At 35.2% G+C, this 20,447-nt stretch overlaps 1 protein-coding gene across 1 annotated transcript in view; it reads left to right on the top strand.

The window, feature by feature from the left end:
• ASCC3 (activating signal cointegrator 1 complex subunit 3) overlaps positions 1-20,447 on the top strand; it is a 228,484-nt gene that overhangs the window by 122,121 nt on the left and 85,916 nt on the right. Inside the window, exons 26-31 of the mRNA XM_080938316.1 lie at positions 2,482-2,567; positions 3,867-4,033; positions 4,632-4,777; positions 4,895-5,015; positions 7,253-7,395; positions 20,262-20,399. Of these exons, the coding sequence (XP_080794442.1) occupies positions 2,482-2,567; positions 3,867-4,033; positions 4,632-4,777; positions 4,895-5,015; positions 7,253-7,395; positions 20,262-20,399 (801 nt within the window). The remainder of the gene's footprint in view (positions 1-2,481; positions 2,568-3,866; positions 4,034-4,631; positions 4,778-4,894; positions 5,016-7,252; positions 7,396-20,261; positions 20,400-20,447) is intronic.

Genomic DNA, 20,447 nt, shown 5'->3' with positions numbered 1-20,447 from the left:
TTCCTGGGCATTAGCACACCTTATCGGATAGATTTTCTGTAGATCAACAAAGATGTACAGAATTACTCTTGTAGTAATGCTGTGTAGACAGATTGCCAATTGGTTTCATAATTTCTATAATGATTCTTTGATTATACAAGTAATTTTGAGCCCTCTGTAGTATAAAAGCGGCAAGGTTTCAAGGAATGATTGTACTAGGGTAAAAATCAGGCTTAGAACAAATTTATGATCAGGAAAAAAAAATTCCTTTTTAGACTAGCTGTGAAACCATTATCTGATAACTCATCTACTTGCCTGCAAATTTCATGAAGTCATTTTTGATAACTGAGTAGTACTTCATTGTGTAAATTTGACACATTTTCTGTATCCAATCCTCTATTGATGGGCATCTGGATTATTTCCAGCTTCTGGCTATTATAAGTAAGGCTGCTATAAACAGAGTGGAGCATTTGTCCTTGCTATCTGTTAGAGCATCTTTTGGATATTTGCCAAGTAGTGGTATACCTAAGTCTTCAGGTAGAACCATTTAATTTTCTGAGGAAATATCAGACTTTTCCAGAGTGATTGTACTAGCTTGCAAGTCTACCAACAATAGGGGAATGTTCCTCTTTCTCACACATCCTCACCAGCATCTGCTGTCACCTGAGCTTTTGAGCTTAGCCATTCTGACTGGTGTGAGATGGAATCTCAGGGTCATTTTGATTTGCAACCTGATAACTAAGGATGTTGAACATTTCTTTAAGTGCTTCTCAGCCATTTGAGATTCCTCAATTGAGAACTCTCTCTCTGTTTAGTTCTATACTCCGGTTTTTTTTTTTTTTTTTTTTTTTTTTGGTTTTTTGTTTTTTGTTTTTTTAAGCAGGGTTATCTAGTTTTCTGGAGTCTTCCTGAGTTCTTTGTATATTTTGGATATCAGCCCTCTTTTGGGTGTAAGGTTGGTAAAACTTTTTTTCTCAATCCGTGAGTTGCCATTTTATGCTATTGACAGTGTTTCTTGTCTTACAGAAGCTTTTCAATTTTATGAAGTCCCTTTAGTTGATTGTTGATCTTAGAGCACAAGCCATTGGTGTTTTGCTCAGAAATGTTCCACTGTGCCTGTGTGTTTAAGGCTCTCCCCCACTTTCTCTTTTGTTGGAATCAGTTTACCTGGTTTTATGTGGAAGTTCTTGATCCTCTTGGACTTGAGCTTCATCTAACAGTTGAACCAACACCTTTTATTGAAAATGCTTTCTCTTTTCCCTTGGATGATTTTAGCTCCTTTGTCAAAGATCAAGTGCCCATAGATGTGTGGGTTCATTTTTGGACCTTCCATTGAGCTATCTCCCTGTCTCCATACCAATATCATGCAGTTTTTATCACTAATGTTCTATAGTACAGCTTGAGGTCAGGGATACATTCACTTCAGATAGTTGTTCTGTGGTAAAGAGCAATGCATAGTCTTAATGCATTAGTCTTAGGAAATTTCTCATATTCAGCACAGAAGGCTTAACTCATGCTGTAATAAGATCTACAGAATTTATTGATTCTGCATAAGGAAAGCATCAAACCTTTGAAAAGTGTTTTTCATTCCCCACTTCCATCCCTCATCTCCATCATTCCTCTCGACTTCCATGGAGTCGCCAGTCTGAGCCAGGAAAATACGAGAGGAAAACAAGGGAACATGAATTCTCAGTATTATTCTTTTGACTTTATATACATAATAGAGTCTTCAGAGTTTTAAGTTCTGTGCATATTTCACGTTGAAAGTAGGAATACTTTTAGATTGTGATTTTAGAAATGCTTAACTTGGTTTTTGGAGGATATTCCAATTAGGTGCCTTGTTTTTTTTTTTTTTTTGTTTGTTTGTTTGGTTTTGGTTTTTTTGTTTTGTTTTGTTTTGTTTTGCATAACTTTACTCTCCGGCTTTTCAATGTCTTAGTTGGTCATTGACCCATAAAGAGCACATTGTGCACTTGAACACCTCAGCTACATTGCAGGATATTAAAAGCAAAGATTTAAGATATATAATGTTTTATATTTTCTTTAGATTATCAAAGGCCAGTTTGTGGAATTTTGCAAAAAGTAAAACATTTAAAATGTATAATGGGGATCAGTCTGCACTAAAACCTAGTTTTCTCTTCTGAAGTTCATAATTCTGAATTTTCTCAGGTCTTCCATGAAGCTCATGTAAATTCTATACCAAATCTAGGAAAAGGTTTTTGTTCTTATACAAGGTGTTATTTTGTAATTGTTTGTTTGCTTTGTTGCACTGTAACATCATCAAATGTCTGGTTGTTTTTTACTCTAAAAGAATGTGTTCTCTTATTTTATAGTAGGACGTTTATGAGACCTGGTAGTCTTACTTTGTATAAACATAGTTAACGTTAATGATCTTCCTTTCATTAGTTTAGCAGTGCAGTTTCCATTGTTAAAAGGACTTTATACCCACACTGTTGTGTTTCTTACTGGACAGTGGTGTCACCATGTCTGCTTCCTTTTTAGGCAGTGTATATCGCACCCCTCAAAGCCCTAGTACGGGAAAGAATGGACGATTGGAAAGATAGAATAGAAGAAAAACTTGGTAAAAAGTAAGTTCTAATTTTGATTAAAATAGGCTTTGAGGTATTTAAGGGACTAACGAACATAAAAGCTACATAAATCTGCTTGATGGTCTCAGTGACTTTTTTCAGAGTTTACTTAAACGTGTAATACTAGCCCCATACCAGTATTCCATTTTAAGTCTGAAAATGGAATCCTTTAATTACATAATATGAATACTTTATTCCAGAATAACTTTATTTCAAAAATTAATTGTCTATTTCTCTTTGGTATGATTGAGAATAACTTTCAGAAACTAATTCATAGGCGTTTTGCATGTAATTTTTCTCACGAAAAACACTATATTAATATGAAAGTATTTGACAGGAATGTTTATTGCAGCCTTGGGTGTCACCTCTAACAACTTGAGTGGCCCATGGTACACTAATATTTGTACACATGCAAAATACAAAATTTTCTATACTTCCACAAAAGAATGACCACGAGGTACTAAAAGAACCAACAACTCTAGAGATTGACAAAAAGAATTGAGTATGTGCTTGCTTCAAAATATCTGAAACAATGGCTGTAGGCCTGTTCACTGTAAACTCCTTCAACTGTGAATACGTTACATAATCATTCTAATATGTAAAATGTAAAACTCAAGACATCAAAGAATTAAGTAGAAGCTGTGCGGACACTATTTTTGCAGGAACAGCCTTTCCCTTTTGTTCATTTTTTCCTGAGTCTGAATCTATATATACAAATTGTTCAATAATTACTGAAAAGTAATTAGGTAAACAGAATTTTTTAATAGTGTCATGTGTGGTGGCCCATGACTCTACTCTTAAGAAGAAAGGACGGCAATGCAGGCTCATCGTTAGCTACACACTAAATTAAAATTAGCATGGGCGACATGAGGAGGGATGGGATGAGGAACTGTTGGAGGGCGGAGCAGGAGGGAGATCACGACTAGACTATAAAAATGATTAAAGGTAATTAAAAAGAAAGAGGGGGGGTCTGAGAGAATAGTAAGATTTGTCTATTTCACTCTGGACAAGCAGATATCTAGTCAGCTTTATAAAATAACAAATTGTTTTATGTGTAATTTAGCAACAGTTGACACTTAAATTATATATAAGTTGAATATAATTGATTTGTATTTCTGTGTGTTTGCATATTCTTTATTGTGTGCCTTTCCATGTTAATGCAACTGTTTAATTTCAGAAACTTATTTGAACGTAAGTAACATAGTCTTAAGCATTATAAAATTTTACTTGAAAAGAGAGAGATTTTTAGCCTGTCTTAAGGTTATAGATTTCCTGAGGATGAATTTTCTATTCCTTTAGAGTCATTGAACTGACTGGGGACGTGACTCCAGACATGAAATCCATTGCTCAGGCTGACCTTATTGTCACTACACCAGAAAAGTGGGACGGAGTCAGTCGAAGCTGGCAGAACAGGAGCTATGTTCAGCAGGTCAACATCCTAGTCATAGACGAGATCCATCTGCTAGGTCGGTGTCACTCTTGAAAGTAGAACTTTATGAAACCTGCCATTATTTCATTAATATAATATCATTGACAAATAATTGCTTATGTTCTTGAAGTATAATGTGGTCCTTTATTTACATATAGTACGTAATGATTAAATCTGTCACCAGCTATAGCACATTAGGTCTCTTGGACTTATTCCTCTGTCTAATAAAGCCAAGTGTCTTTCCAACAGTCTCTAATTCTCCATCCCCCACCAAACCACACTCCCACCCCCTGCCAACCTCTATTTTTCTCTTTTGTTTCTTTACTAGATGATACAAATATGTTTTCAGTGTGGGGCTCATTTCTTTTAACTTAATGTCGTCTGGTTCATGTACGATGTAACTGACAGGTTTTCATTCTTTTTATTATTTCATAATATTTCACTGCTGTTGATAATAATATAATAGACACTGTTTGCCATATTGTTTTCCGTTTCTCTGAAAATTTATACAAAAGTGAGATTGCTTGTTCAAACAGTAGTTTTCTCCGTCTGCTTTTTAAAAGATTGTTTATATTCTGAGTTTGTGCCTGCTTAAATTTATTAAATGATTAATATTTATTATTTTTAATTTTTAGGGGAGGAGAGAGGCCCAGTTCTAGAAGTCATTGTATCTCGAACCAACTTTATCTCCTCACACACAGAAAAGCCTGTTAGAATAGTTGGACTGTCCACTGCATTAGCTAATGCTAGAGACCTTGCTGACTGGCTCAACATTAAGCAGGTAAACAGAAGAGTGATGAGTTAGTTTTTCAGCAATCATTCTATACTGAACGTTACAAAGTCATCGTGCATCTTTCAGTATGAAAACTTTAAGCGGCTCCTTTTTTATGCTTACTAGATGGGTTTGTTTAACTTCCGACCATCAGTTCGCCCAGTTCCACTGGAAGTCCACATTCAAGGTTTCCCAGGACAGCATTACTGCCCACGCATGGCTAGCATGAACAAGCCTGCATTTCAGGGTAAGCATCAGGTTCTTTAATGAAGTAAGAAACTGTCTCTATAGATGGTAGCTGCTAAATACATTGCAAATCATTGCACTTCCCACAGATAAAACCAAAAACTATTTTCATTACCCGTTGAGGAACATAAATATTTCATTGAATTGTGTATAAAAAAAATAGAGGTATTTCATGAATCAAGATGACTTTACAACAGAATAAGATATTTTAGGAAATTTATGAGTCTTAGTATTAGACACCTGAGGTGTTGTATGTTAAGCTTAAACACATGAAACAGACAGTTGAGTAGCCAGGGAGATGGTTCAGTAATAAGATTACCTACTTGTCTTGTGAGGACCAAGGCTCAATTCCCAGCACCTTGTGGCAGATTATAACCATCTGTAACTCTAGTTCCAGCCCAGCTGATATCACTTCCTCTGCAAACACCTGGTGTTCAAGTGTTGTCCACATACACATACATGTAGGCAAACACTCATAAATATAAAATGAAATAAATAAATCTTAATTTAAAACAATCGTGCAGCTCGATACTTTTAAAAATTCTATAGGCTTCATGTTTTGTTTTTCATTTTCCCTTTTCTAACTAATTAGGCAAATAAGAGAGGCATAGGAAACATGTTTTATTTAAGACTACAGAAGGAATATTTATTGTATCAATTAAAAATAACCTCCAAAATAAATTCTCTAATGTGTGCTGCTGTTGATTGTGAGGTGACAGTTGTGAGGTGACTTTTTAGCTGCTGTAATTAGCCTATGACAGAAGCACAGTATTGATTGTGGGCTGGAGACCCATCTTGGCAGTTCAGATTATTTACACCTCCGCAGAAGCATTGAACAAAATCACTAATGAACAATAAATCTGCCAGGAGCTGCTCAGCCACACCTGTTCTTGCAGCAGTAAAACACATTAAGTGTTGAGGTTTAGAAAAGAAACAGATCATTCATGATTGTCTATATAAATGATACCAGTATTGCATGGGTGTGTGTTTTAAACAGTGTATCTCTAAAGTGATATATAGCAGATTTATCATGTATATTTTTTGTATGCTAATAAATGGTTAAATGGTAAAAAAAATAAATTAGAATAAATATTTTTCATGGGATCTGTTAGAGAAATTGCTTATATCTGTACAAGGAATGGCTGCATGCCGTTACATGAAGGAAGCATTTGCATTGTGTAAGTAAACAGTAGAGACCTGAAGTACTTGCTGTTAGCTATAGTATCAATTTATCTCTGTCCTTATCTACTATTGGTCAGACCTCCTGTTATTCCCAGATTTGCTTGAGATTGGAAATAGGATTTGTGCTGATCTTACTTTTCCTGTGATGGTATATCATGGAGCGCATATCTATATTTCCATTTTAAAACTGATTTTCCAGCCCATATAAACAGGTACTGCATCTCACAGTTCAAACAATAAAACAAGTGGAACTTCTTATAAAATGTTTAAACAGTTGAGTTTGATTTTTAATTGACATATGCTAGACATCAGTGTGACATTTTAAAACAACTAAGTTTTAATGATTCTTCTCCTCACCTTCAGGCCTTTTTTATTGTTTTGGAAGAACTTCTTTAAAAAATCTTCTGCCATTTTGCCACTGTATTTCTTTACAAGTGTTACATATTCTTCATTCTTCCGCCATGCCATTCCCAGATATGCATCAGACATGTAATCTCTACTGTTCCCAGTAGATTCTCTTCCCACTGAAAGCTACACCCATGTATTTCAGAAGTCAGAGCTAAATGTTCTTATTTATCACTTCCATTGTTGACAGTTTATCTGAATTTTTCATCTTCTCATTCCAGGAAACATAGAAGGAAACTGTGGATTGTTTTTGTTTTGTGGACATTTTTATCACTCTGAAAGGCTTGCTTGCAATTCTTAGATCCAGCATTATTTAACTCTAGTATTACTGTTTGGACAAGCAGCAGTGTCTTTGAAACAAACTCAGGAGTACAGCGAGCTCAGTGTAAGATTTTGTATACGGCTTAGTGGAGAATCTCAGCATTGTAGTGCTCCTTACCTTGGTGTGACCTTGAGTGACAAGAAAATCTCACCTGTGTTAGGCAGTGTTCTGTAGAACTATGCCAGCACCTTTCCAGTGTCCTTATAAACCCTTCTACTGCCTGGAATAATGCTAATTTCAATACCAAAATAAGAATTCAAATGAACTACATTGGTTTTTATGTATATCAGCTAAGTGGCATACTCCTTCCTTCCCAAAACTTTCCACAGCAATTAGAAGTCATTCTCCAGCCAAACCTGTTTTGATATTTGTCTCATCAAGACGTCAAACGCGACTTACAGCTTTAGAGTTGATAGCATTTCTGGCCACTGAAGAAGACCCAAAGCAGTGGTTGAATATGGATGAGCAAGAGGTAAGTGAGATGCGTTTTCAAATTCTTACTGTACTGTAATAGGAATTATGTATTTAATTATATTTAATTTTATTCTATAATCGAAATATGAGAAAACGAGTGCATCATACAACATTTGCATGCATTTTCTTGATATTTCCAGTAAAATATTTACTTCACATATCTATATGTAGCTATTTCCTTTATTTAACATCATAATTAATTTTTATATTCAATTATATTTTCATATGTGTTTTAGTATTTCCTGTCCTTGTACAACTTATAATTGATTGTGTTTGATTAATTTTAGAGAAACAACATCATTGTGCACGCGCGCACACACACACAAAAATGGCTTCTAAACAATGTAGTTTCTCCTTTAATAATAAAAACGGGTGTCTCATGGGGGAACAGCTAACGCTTGTATTTTGGGCACCAGTCAGTATATAAGCCTACCCGTTAGTCTTCAGTTAGGAAAAAAAACCAAGAAATTCTTGTTCCTTTCATCCAGTCCAGGACCCTCATAGGTGCATACAGAGATGTGTTTCTGTGACAGTTCTAAATTCAGTCAAATTAACAGTGAAAATTAAACATTAGCCAGTAGACAGACTAAAGTATAAAAGTCATAGTTAACATATTATTTTCAATAGTAGAGAATAGTAAGAAGGGAGAGAAAACAAATTATTTAAAATCGTTTGATACATATATGAGGCAGCAGATAAGCAAGGTTGGGGGCAGGTTGCCACTCTTCTAGGCCAAAAGTACATTTTTTATTTGTTTTTCAACAAGCTGCTCAGCTAATACAGAGTTCCCAAAACACATGTTAGTAACAGGCTGGTAGCTGGATTTTTAATATATAATTAATATATAATTAATACATATAGCAGAATGAAGGTTTGGATTTACCTAAAATTTGTTTTGTTTTGTTTTGTTTTATTACATGCCAGCCCAGTATTTTTCAAATCAGTTGCCTATATTTTGGACTTTTGTTTGTTTGTTTGTTTTTTTCACCCAGTAGAAAAAGAACCTCAAATACTCTATGTACATGTTTCAGTAATTATCTCTAGATAGATGACTATTTCCTTGGGTATCACCTCTCCAAACCTTAAAGGTCTGAGTCATGGGGAATAGAACAAAAATATGACGTAATAGCTGAGGTTTCATAGAATGTCCAGTGCCTTGGCTACTTGGATCTTGGATTATCATTCTAGTAGAGCTATTCCTTTTTAGTTGTGCATAGCACACTTTATCAGGAGTCTCACATCGCCTTTCTAAGATGCTGTCTGTGAGCTGCCACACTGATTGCATTATAGGAATGAAGGGGATACTCATTGTCTTACACTTTTACCTTTAAGTCAGCACCATTGTATAAGATATCATATGATTGGAAAACAATTCAGCCATTATAGTTTTGGGCCATGCCCAAAGTAAATGCGATCTATATACAAATTTCATCTTCTTAGCGACATGAGTGATGTCCTCTTAGTAATAGGAAGGAGCTAATTAAATCTAATCACCAAATAATTTTCTGGCTTCAGGTAAAGATCACTTTCTAAAATGTTCATCAACCACTTAAAATTTAACCTTTCTTCTCACCTGATATACGATAGTATTCTTTCTAGCTCTCTCCTATCTGGTAAATCCAATAACTATAACGCAAAATGTATGCATGATCAACATGATTTTTATCTTACTGTGCTATAAAGTAACAGTAGATATCCACTTAGTATCAGCAACCTCATTTGCAAGACCCTGTAGTGTTAAATTAACATGCTATTATCTTTCTCCCCAGCCCAAAATGTCCATTAAAGTTATAGTTCCATTAGATAATATTCATAATGAAATGGGAAAACTATGGAAGTGACTTAAAAAGCATTAGATATTATTATAACTGCATGCGAACTAGAAAAAGTTACCAGACACATATAACTTGGCAAGATTGAACCGTGAGGAAACAGCAAACCTAAGCAAGCAGAGAGAAATAATTAGAATAAACCAGTAATCATAAGCCTACTGTCAAAGAAAAGCCCAGGACTATGTGGCTCCTTTTGTAAATTTTGACAAGCACTAAAAAACTAATACCAGTTCCCTAAAATTGAAATAACGAAATTGTATCAGCCAAGATTACACGGTAAATCTTATACTTGTTTAAAAATAAGAAGGTAAGAAAGCTACAGACCAACATCCATTATGAAAATGGATGCAAAAATCACCAGCTAAATAACAGTAAACTGAATCCACTAAAGAATTGAATTCAATGGAATTTTTCCAGGAAAATAAAGACAGTGAACATATACAAATCAATAAACAAGATACACAACTTTATGTTGTGTATATGAGGAACAAAGCCATGATTTTCTCAGCACAGAAAAAAACTTGATAAAATGGAGAAAATGGGTATAAAAGTCACAAATTGACCTTTCTTGAGTTGTGAGAGAGCATTTCACCTCAGATATACATACAGAGTAAACATTGTTATCTAAATATACATTTAGTGAAGCATTGAGTTTAATGGGGTTAATTACATTGGTTTGTCTGGGGTGTTAGACAAGGCAGTTGTATCCCTCAGAATCCTACCCCATCTAGGTTAATGACTCATAACCTATTCATAGATAGCTCTACCCATGAGTCTCCTTCCCACTTGTGTATAACCTTGGACAGGAGGTAGTAAATCACAAGACCCATGCATTTCAGTAGCTCTCTGAGGCAGACAGAATTTTCAGTTCTGGGCAAACTACAACCATTGTATTAGAGAAAAGCTGAAAAGCTTCTTTGTAATATCTGGAGTGAGACTTGGATAAGCACTTTTTATCAGTGCTACAAGTCTTTCCATAGCAGTCCAATTGGTACTGTTTACAAACAACATATATCAAAAACTAAAAATTTCATCAAAATCTGTTAGAAAGGATGAATTAATTGAGGAAAATTTACGGATACAAATGCACATATTATGAATTATCTGAAATAGAAATCAAGAATGTTGTCCTCTAAGAGTAAATTCAGGTAACAAGTCAAAACACCTGTACATTACAATATGAAACATCAGTTAAAGAAATTTAAAGATAATGCAGAAGTTGAAGGACAGCCTATGCTCACAACAGCGTATATGACCAAACCTCCTGTTATGAATTGTCAGAACTTTCCTCCCCCAGGCTCGTGCTTTGAATACTTGATAAACATTTTATGGTGTTATCTTAAAACTATTGAGCATATAGGAGTTGGAGCCTGAGTGGAATAAAAAGGTACCTAGAGGCAGGTCTTTGAAGGTAGTACCACATGTCCTGACTTGCCTAATCTACTTCCCACATTGCACAAAGCTGTATGGACTCAGTTGGCTGAAAGTCTGTTTGTACATAGAGATGTCCAACTGTGTATGCTGAAAATTCACATCTCCTTTAAGTTTGACAGACCTCTTAGCCAGCTGATGACCAGTTCTCAAGGAGGTTAAGAATCCACACACACACATGCACACAAGTGCATTCTATACAGATATTCAGATAAGACAATCGAAGTTTGTGGAAAACACTCATCAATAAAATCAAAAAGTGAAGTAGAATAAGAGGATGGTATGTTACTTGATGGCATTGAAGCTAAGAACCAAAGAGTGTCATTGAACTGGCTGTATACAAAAAAGGCACAGAAGCTTTTGGATCAAGGAAGAGAATGATAAAGAGACTGAGATCAGCCACTACTATGATGGTGAAATAGGAAGTTCATGCAAAGCATAGGCTCACATTAAGGTAGTTGCATTTTAAATAATATGAAGATAGAGTTGTTTATAAGGGATTTTGTAGTTGTTTTTGTATGTCTGATGAAGTTCCTGGCTCTACGTAATTAATATTTCAATGAGGTTAGGGGATAATCAGCAAATAAGTAATGTATGGTGATTCTTTTTCTTCTTAATTGAACAACTTTCTTTTAAAAAACAAAGATAAATGTACAGATTTTAAGCATTTTTGCATAAAAGTATATGAATACATTTTTGTCAGTACTTCGTTTTTTTTAAAGGTTTGATAGTGTGCATTAAGATCTTACTAGTTACAATGAGCATAAAGTACATGTAAAAGAAGATGTAACCTGGAATTAGTCAAAGTTTTCCTGGTGTGTAAAGATTAAGCATAATGGTTTTTCATTTTGTTTTTTTCTTGAACTTCATATAGTCTGTGAGTTGTTTCTGGGGTGTTCTGAGCTTTCTGGGGTTAGTATCCAATTATCAGTGACTGCATATTATGTCTGATCTTTTCTAACTGGGTTATCTCACTCAGGATGAAATTCTCCAGGTACATCCATTTTCTAAAGAATTTCATAAAGTCATTGTTTCTGATGGCTGAGTAGTACTCCATTGTGTAAATATACCGCAATTTTTATATCCATTCATCTACTGAAGGACATCTGGGTTCTTTCCAACTTCTGGCTATTATAAATAGGGCTGCTATGAACATTGTGGTGCATGTGTCCTTATTGTATGTTGGAGCTACTCTGGGGTATATGCCCAGAAATGGAATAGCTGGGTCTTCAGGTAGTACTATGTCCAATTTTCTGAGGAATCGCCAGACTGATTTCCAGAGTGGTTGTACTAGTTTACAACCCTACGTACAATGGAGAAGTGTTTCTCTTTCTCCGCATCCTCACCAGCATCTGCTGTCATCTGAATTTTTTATCTTAGCCATTCTGGTTGGTGTGAGGTAAAATCTCAGGGTTGTTTTGATTTGCTTTTCCCTGATGACTAAGGATGTCGAGCACTTCTTTAGATGCTTCTCAGCCATTTTCAGCCAGGCTTTTGATGACTCCTTCTATTTCTTTAGGTGTTATGGGATTATTTAGATGGTTTACCTGGTCCTGGTTTAACTTTAGTATCTAATATTAATTTATTAAATTTATAAAATTTATAAAAACTTATAGAATTAATTTATATACTCTCTCTTTGCCCTCTAGTTAGTCTGGCTAAGGGTTTATCAATCTTGTTAATTTTCTCAAAGAACCAGCTCTTGGTTTTATTGATTCTGTGAATGGTTCTTTTTGTTTCTATTTGGTCAATTTCTGCTCTGAGTTTGATTATTTCTTGCTATCTACTCTTCTTGGGTGTATCTGCTTCCTTTTGTTCTAGAGCTTTCAATTATGTTATCAAGTTGCTAGTGTATGCTCTCTCCAGTTTCTTTTTGGAAGCACTTAGGGCTATGAGTTTACCTCTCAGTACTGCTTTCATTGCATCCCGTAGGTTTGGGTATGTTGTGTTTTCATTTTCATTAAATTCTAGAAAATCCTTAATTTCTTTCTGTGTTTCTTCTTTGACCATGCTATCATTTAATAGAGCATTGTTTAGTTTCCATGTATATATGGGCTTTTTGTTGTCTTTGTTCTTATTAAAGACCAGCCTTAGACCATGGTGATCTAATAGGATGCATGGGAGTATTTCAGTCTTCTTATATGTATTAAGCCTTGTTCTGTGACCGATTATATGGTCAATTTTGGAGAAGGTACCTTGAGGTGCTGAGAAGAAGGTGTATTCTTTTCTTTTATGATGAAATGTTCTGTAGATGTCTATTAATTCCAATTGGTTCATAACCTCTACTAGTTTCACTGTGTTCTTGTTCAGTTTCTGTTTCCATGATGTGTCCATTGATGAGAGTGGGGGGGTTGAGGTCTCCCACTATTGTGTGGGGTGCAATGTATTTTTTTGAGCTTTAGTAGGGTTTCTTTTATGAATATGGGTGCCCTTGTGTTTGAAGCATAAATGTTGAGGATTGAGAGTTTCTCCTGACAAATTTTCCCTATAATGAGTAAAAAGTGTCCTTCCTTATCTTTTTGATAACATTTGGTTGACAATCTACTTTATTCGATATTAGAATGGCCACTCTAGCTTGCTTCTTTGGGCCTTTGTTTGGAAGGTTTTTTCCCAACCTTTTACTCTGAGGTAGTATTTGTCTTTGTCTCTGAGATGAGTTTCCTGTATGTAGCAAAATGCTAGATTCTGTTTATGTATCCAGTCTGATAGCCTATGTCTTTTTATTGGGGAATTGAGTCCATTTATGTTAACAGATGTTAAGGAATAGTGGTTGCTGTTTCCTGGTATTTTTGGTTTTGGAGGTAGAATTGTGCCTGTGTATCTTTCTTCTTTTGGTTTTCTTGCTTAGGAGTTTTCTTGTTTTTACTAGGATGTAGTTCCCCTCCTTATATTGGGTTTTCCACCTATAATTCATTGTAGTGCTGGGTTTGTGGTCAGATATTGTGTAAATTTAGTTTTGTCTTGGAATATTTTGGTGTCTCCATCTGTGGTGATTGAGAATCTTGCTGGGTATAGAAGCTTGGGCTGGCACTTGTGCTCTCTTAGGGTCTGCATGATGTCTGTCCAGGCTCTTCTAGCTTTCATAGTCTCTGTTGAAAAGTCAGGTGTGATTCTTATTGGAGTGCCTTTATATGTTACCTGACCTTTTCTTTTCCCCTTACTGCTTTTAGTATTCTTTCTTTGCTTTGGGCACTTGGTGTTTTGACTATCATGTGTTGAGAGGTATTTCTTTTCTGGTCCAACCTATTTGGAGTTCTGAAGGCTTCTTTTATGCTTGTGGTCATCTCATTCTTAAGGGTAGGGAAGTTTTCTTCTAAGATTTTGTTGAAGATATTTACTGTGCCTCTTAGTTGATAGTCTTCGCCCTCTTCTATTCCTATTATCCTTAGGTTTGGTCTTCTCATTGTGTCCTGGATCTTGGGTTAGGATCTTTTTGGCTTTTGCATCTTCTCTGACTGTTTTGTCTATGTTTTTCAATGTTGTCTTTGGCCCCCGAGATTCTCTCTTCCATCTCTTGTAGTCTGTTGGAGATGCTTGCATCTGTGACTCCTGATTTCTTTTTTAGGTTTGCTACCTCCAGGGTTGTCTCTTTTAGTATTTCCTTTATTGTTTCCATTTCCATTTTAAATTCCTTCTTCCATTCTTGCATCTCTTTGGTTCTGTCTTCCTCTAGTTCTTTGATTTCTTTGAGTGTTTTTCTTGTTTCCTCTTTAAAAGCTTCTAATTCTTTATGCTTTTCCTCCCGTTCTTGTTTAAGGATCTCTATCATCATCTTGAGGTATGATTTTGGGTCTGTGACTTCTTTTTCTGGAGTGTTTGGCATTCCACTGTTTGCTGTGATTGGAGAGCTGGGTTCTGGTGTTGCCAGGTTGTCTTTGTTTCCATTGGGTAAGTTCTTTCGCTTTACTCTTGCCATCTTGTTGCCTGTGATTATACATGGTCTTGTTTTCAGTGATTGGTTCCTGTCTCTCCCGTGTACTTTGCCTGTGACCCTGGATCTCTGCTGTTCTAGGTTGTAGATGGCCTGAACATTTGGTCCCCACGCAAGGGCCCTCCGGGTGGAAACCGAGACCCTATGGCAGATTTCCTGCTCCCCTGTACCAATGGGGGGAGCACTTTCTGTGCACTTGGCCCAGACCTCTTTGTGCCCAGCTACTTGCAGTGTATTCTCACCAGGCCTGTATCCCTGGATCACCGCAGTTGTGATACTTGGTTTTAGTTTAGATATCAGAATAGTTGAGATGTTCTTATTTAGGCATGGGACTAAAAATACTCAAATACTAAAAAACAGGTATATATGCAAATCATCTGAGTGTGTGGATGGTGATTGCTCATTGTATCGCCGCTTGTTTTCTGCATACAATCTAGAACACTGGATTCTAGTAAACACTTATAGTGGTCTCTCAGGAAGTACTATAGGGCTCTGTTTGAACGCATGAACTACGTGCAGCAGTTCTGGGATCTGTACTGACTGCCTGCCATTATTGATATGGCTTAAGTGTGCTACTTAGCTGCTGAGGCTTAATTTTCCGTATATGAATGGGGTGATAACAACTACAGGACTGTTGTGAGAAATAAAAGTGCTAAAAACACTTAGGATCCTTAAAAGTAATTTTAAGTGTTACCATGCATTGTGTCTGTGCTTAGAAACTATCACTTTAGGAACACTGTATATTAGGGTGTCCAGCTGACTTCTGCACATATTCCAGAATCAGATAAGGGATACTGAACCTTTTTAGTGCCATGGTTCTGCAACATTGAGAATACCATATATAGAGGCTAGCCCTGCTGAAAGCAATGAAATAAACTTTGACATTATATTTATGCCCTTCTGGTTATCATCTTCTATGATTTAATTTATAGTAATGAAATATAATTGTGCTACTTTTAAAAGTTAACTCTAGTCAGGTATGCTGACACATACCTTGAGTCCCAGCACTGGAGAGGCCGAAACAGGTAGATCTATGTGAGTTCAAGGCTGACCTAGTCTACAGAGCGGGTTCCAGGGCAGCCAGGACTACTGTTAGAGCATCTTTCCAAAAAAAATAGGGGAACTAAAATTTTATTGCAAATGAGCATCTTCTGCATTCAAATAGCCCTTTTAATATATGGAAATACTCTCCAAACATGTAGTAGAATCAGAACTCTGAAAATGGAAATAAGCACAAAAGTTATGTTCAAAAGTAAATATGAAGTGTGTGCAGAATGTTTTTCTGCTGCTAATGTGGGAATTAATGTGGGAATGAGATAAGGAAAGACTGTGAATGTCTTACCCTCTAACTCGGTTTTTATACTAATAATAAAAAATTAGGCCCAGCTAAAAATAATTTTTAAATGATATTTTTTGTGTTTGGGAGATGTGACAAATCTGTTGTTGTTTGGGTTTTCTTTATATTTAGGCTTTATTTTACTTATTTGTAATTCACACCTCCTTTGTGTATTTATTCTTCATGTAAGTTTTTTTGTCATCCTTACCAAAGATTGAACCCATGGCTTTATATGTGAAAAACAATTGCTCTGTTGCTAAGCTTTGTTCCCCAGTAGAATTATTTGACTAATCACATATGTATATACTTAAAATTTATATGTCACTATATAGTAAGTCATTTGTTATATGGTTGTATTTGGAGTTCAGGAAATGGACATAATTTTGCAGTATTAGGGATTTTTGAAATTTTATTCTGAATAACTATTTTTTTAATTCTTTTCTATTAGTATATCAGTGTTTAGTTGCTTTCTTCACTGTTAATTTCTCCTCTTCTATCAGTGGAATTCATCTTAGAGAAACAGGTTAAGAAATGAATATTTGTTTTTAAAAAGTTAAACTTATTTAACATATGTATCAGCGTGAGTTATTTATTTCTGTCTTTTAAAGTCTTTGTGGGTTTTGTGATTCTTCTGCTTGGTGCATCTTCTATTGAGCAGCTCAGACCATTGATAAGCATTATTCAGTGGCATATGGTCTGAGTCTGACATGCTTTGAAAAGAGTACAGAGTTCTGATAATGAGGATTCTGTGAAAATGGGGAAACCAGCACAGCAGATATGCTTTTAGAAGCTATGGGACTTTAGCATCTTGAAACAATATATCACACTCAGAGGGACAGAACTGGGCTGCACAGTCTGTTAGCTCATTCTTGTCCAATCTGGTCTCCTTTCTTTTGGAGCCAGCATTGTCATCAACTTGCTGAATTATATTCTGACTGGAGTGTTCTTTAGGCCCAGAGTAATGTATCTACTTAAATGGAATCCTATCTCTCTACAAAAGCTTTTTGAGTATAATAAATTTAAAATATAAAAAATTCTATTAAGTTAAAGTAAATGGTTCAACAGCTTACATATGTGACTCTGCTCCTACCCGTTAAACAGATCACTCCTGCAAAGAATATAGATCTGTTTCTCTTTTATGTACGATATGGAATCTTTTTGTTTAGCTATTAGGTGGTCTAACCTATTTCAAAGGCTGCTTATTAGAAAAATACCAATGCATCACAACAAATATTTATTAAACAAATGAACATTGAAATTTAAACTTCCTGTTGTCTTCATTGTTGTTAGTTATAATTCTTCAGCATCCCATCTTACCAAAAATTAAGCCTTTCTGTCATACAGTGTCTGTTTTTGTGTAATAAATGAGCCTTCTACTTGCTTAAATACTCCTAGAGAAATTGAAATGGTAATCCAAATAATTGTGCATTTTATTGTATTGACTCCAAGCTGAGAAATGTCCCTGTAGTGATTTACAGCTGTAGTTAGCACAAGTGTCACGGCTGTGATGTCACTGCTGTGCTGGGTAGAGAAGGGTGGGGTACCCTGTGGAGAGCGGTAGCACAGGGGCGGGCAGGCAGGAAGGAATAACTGTTCAGACGTTCACCTCTCAGTACAGAGAATTTTCCAAATGTTTCCTGCCTGACCTAAAGCGTTTCCATCCTGATGAAACTCATCTTAAAAAAGAATAGCAAAGACATGATTCAGTAAGATAAACTATTAAATTCCTCCATTCTACTTCAGGACTATTTTATGTTTAATGGTTAGCATCTATAAATTTTCCTTTTTACTGTTGAGAAAATTCAGATTCATCTGTAGAAACTGATAATAAATGAAGTTGTTTTTCTGTGATTGCCCTCTTGAGAATTGCAGGGATTTCCCGTTCAGATAGGCAAAGCTCTCCTTTTAATGCATTGATTTATGTGAACGTGGGATGGGGGAGTGAAAATCAGCTTCTCTTTCCCAACCTTCTCTCACAAGGAGCATTGACTTTTGATTGTCACGGGACACTGTGAGTTACACAGTTTATATGTACTTATTAAAAAACTGAAAATCTAAAAATCGTTTTAAGAAAACATCAGTTAACTAATAGCTAATAGAATATATTGAAAACACCTTATGCCGTGAAAATGACTCACATATAATTTGTGAGAAATTTAAGAACCTTCTTATGCTATTTTCTTTGTAGACAGTACATATCTTATGCTAAATTTCAGATAGTTTTTTATGTTCACAGATAAATGCAGAAATGCTGTTAGTTATCATATAGCATGACATAGAATGAACTATGAGCATACAGCAGCCACCACAGTGAAAGTTGATAATTAATTTCATATGTATATGTTATTCAGAGTATTGTCTACCCAATGAATTGCCTTCTATCAATTTAATATTACTCTTAACTTTACCTTTCTGTGTTATGTATTACTATCTATTACGTACAAAACATTTCCCACATTTAAAATTTTTTTACAAGTTTTTTTTTAATCGTGAAAGCAAATTAAATAGAAATGGAAGCAATTTTTCCTTGTGTGGATAATATGGACTTAATATATTTCTTCTAAAATATAGTAACCACATAAAGGATCCTTAATTATGGATTTGGAGATGCTTAGTTTATGCAGACCTACAGGAGGAAACTTATGCAGGTAGGGTTGTGCATGAAAAAAAGTTGTCAGTAGAAGCACAAAATGGAGTAAGATCTTTGACTCTAGGTCTCAAACATATAAAATGTACGTGACTTTTTCCAGGCTCTCCCTCCAGTATTTAGTACTAGTGGCATGTGGTGATAAGGCTGTAGAGGTATCCAAAATGGTCGTTCAGACATGTCTTGTTGAATGCTCATGACCAGAAAATCTTCTATGCTGTTTCTGAGGTTACCCTCTTCTTTAAGAACACCAGAGAGGAAAACGAAACAAAAGAGATTTGACTTTCAGTTTAGTACTTTACAGGAAAAACAATTTATAACCAAATAAAATTTACTGCCCAACACCATCAAATGTGTGCGAAGTTCATTATTTTTCATTATTATTATTGTTGATTATTCTGTTCATTTGCATCTCACATGATATTCCACTTTCGGGTTATCCTCTGCTCTGCATCCCAACAAACCGGATTCATTATTTTTAATGTACAGTAGAGAAGAATGAAACATTCGAAGAATATTTATAAAAATTATTTCAAAAATCATATATACTGTGAAACTTGAAAGAGCTAAGTGGAGTTAGATTCGAACTCTTTAATACAAAACAAAGAATGTGGGAACATTTTGAATATATTAAAACTTTGTTATAAAAAATAAATTATGTATATATAGTCTATATAGGAAATGTATAGTTTGTACTTGAAATAAGGAATCATATAGTCAGTCTATATGTATATTTTATAGCTATTTGTGAAAAAAATCTAAGTAATGAAACATAAGTGAATATTTTGAAACTTTTTGTTCATCATAGTATTTTTAAATAATAAGTAAAATGAAGTTTAAGAAACTAGATAAGGATGTGTTATACAGAAAGGTTAATGCCCATAAACAAATATCTATATCACACCAGTAAGAAAAAAGAGAGTCATCACGTCTACTGCAGCAAAATAAATGTTAATTCTTTGGGAGAGGCTAGGGAGGGAGAGAAGGAAAGAAAGAAAACAGCCAGGGAAAGGAAAAGCTCTTTTAGCTTCACTGCTAATCAGAGTAATGAGGAATAAGCAAAACAGTCTGATTTTTCTTTTTATGATCAAAACTGTCCAGACTGATACAGTTAAAGTTGTGGCCTTTCCTGGGGAAGAAGTGGAAAGTAAACACCCGTCTATCCCTTTGGAAGTGTATATATAATAAGGCTAATAGTAGCTTTTCATACATGGCCCTAATGGGAGAATATAAAAGCATATATCAGAGTACTGTCATTCTAATTTACAGAAAAACTAAGGCTCAGAGAGGTCATGTGACTTCTTTATTGTCTCAGATGCTTTTTGTTTGTATTGTCTCAGTTTTAAATGCTGATCCAGAAAGGTGAGTATTTTTTTCAAATAAAGAAGATACTGAACTTTTTAGACAATACTGTATCCTTTTAAATAGTCTTTACCAATTAAGAGAAGCTTCTGATTATCATGATATATTTTTCTCTTACTGCATAATATTAAAATGAGTACTATGGAGAACATGTTTTTACCTGTTTACCCAGCTTCAATGAAAATAATTAAGGTGTTCTATATTTATTTCTACATAATGACATTAAAAGAAAAAAAGCACAACAGAGTCAATCAAATGTAATGTTAATGCATGAGTATTTTGAAGCAGATGCATTTGCATCTTGGATTTGTGCTTGTATTCGCAGATGGAGAACATCATTGGAACAATACGAGACTCCAACCTGAAGCTGACTCTAGCTTTTGGAATAGGAATGCATCATGCTGGACTGCATGAAAGAGACCGAAAAACTGTAGAAGAGCTGTTTGTGAACTGTAAAGTTCAGGTACTTCCTTTTCTGTCCTCTGTGAAAACATATTTAATAAGTAACAGA

Source organism: Micromys minutus (assembly GCF_963924665.1).
Source record: "Micromys minutus genome assembly, chromosome: 25".
Classification (NCBI taxonomy): Eukaryota; Metazoa; Chordata; class Mammalia; order Rodentia; family Muridae; genus Micromys; species Micromys minutus.
The sequence above is the reverse complement of the archived record's forward strand: the minus strand, read 5'-3'. Positions and strand labels throughout refer to the sequence as shown.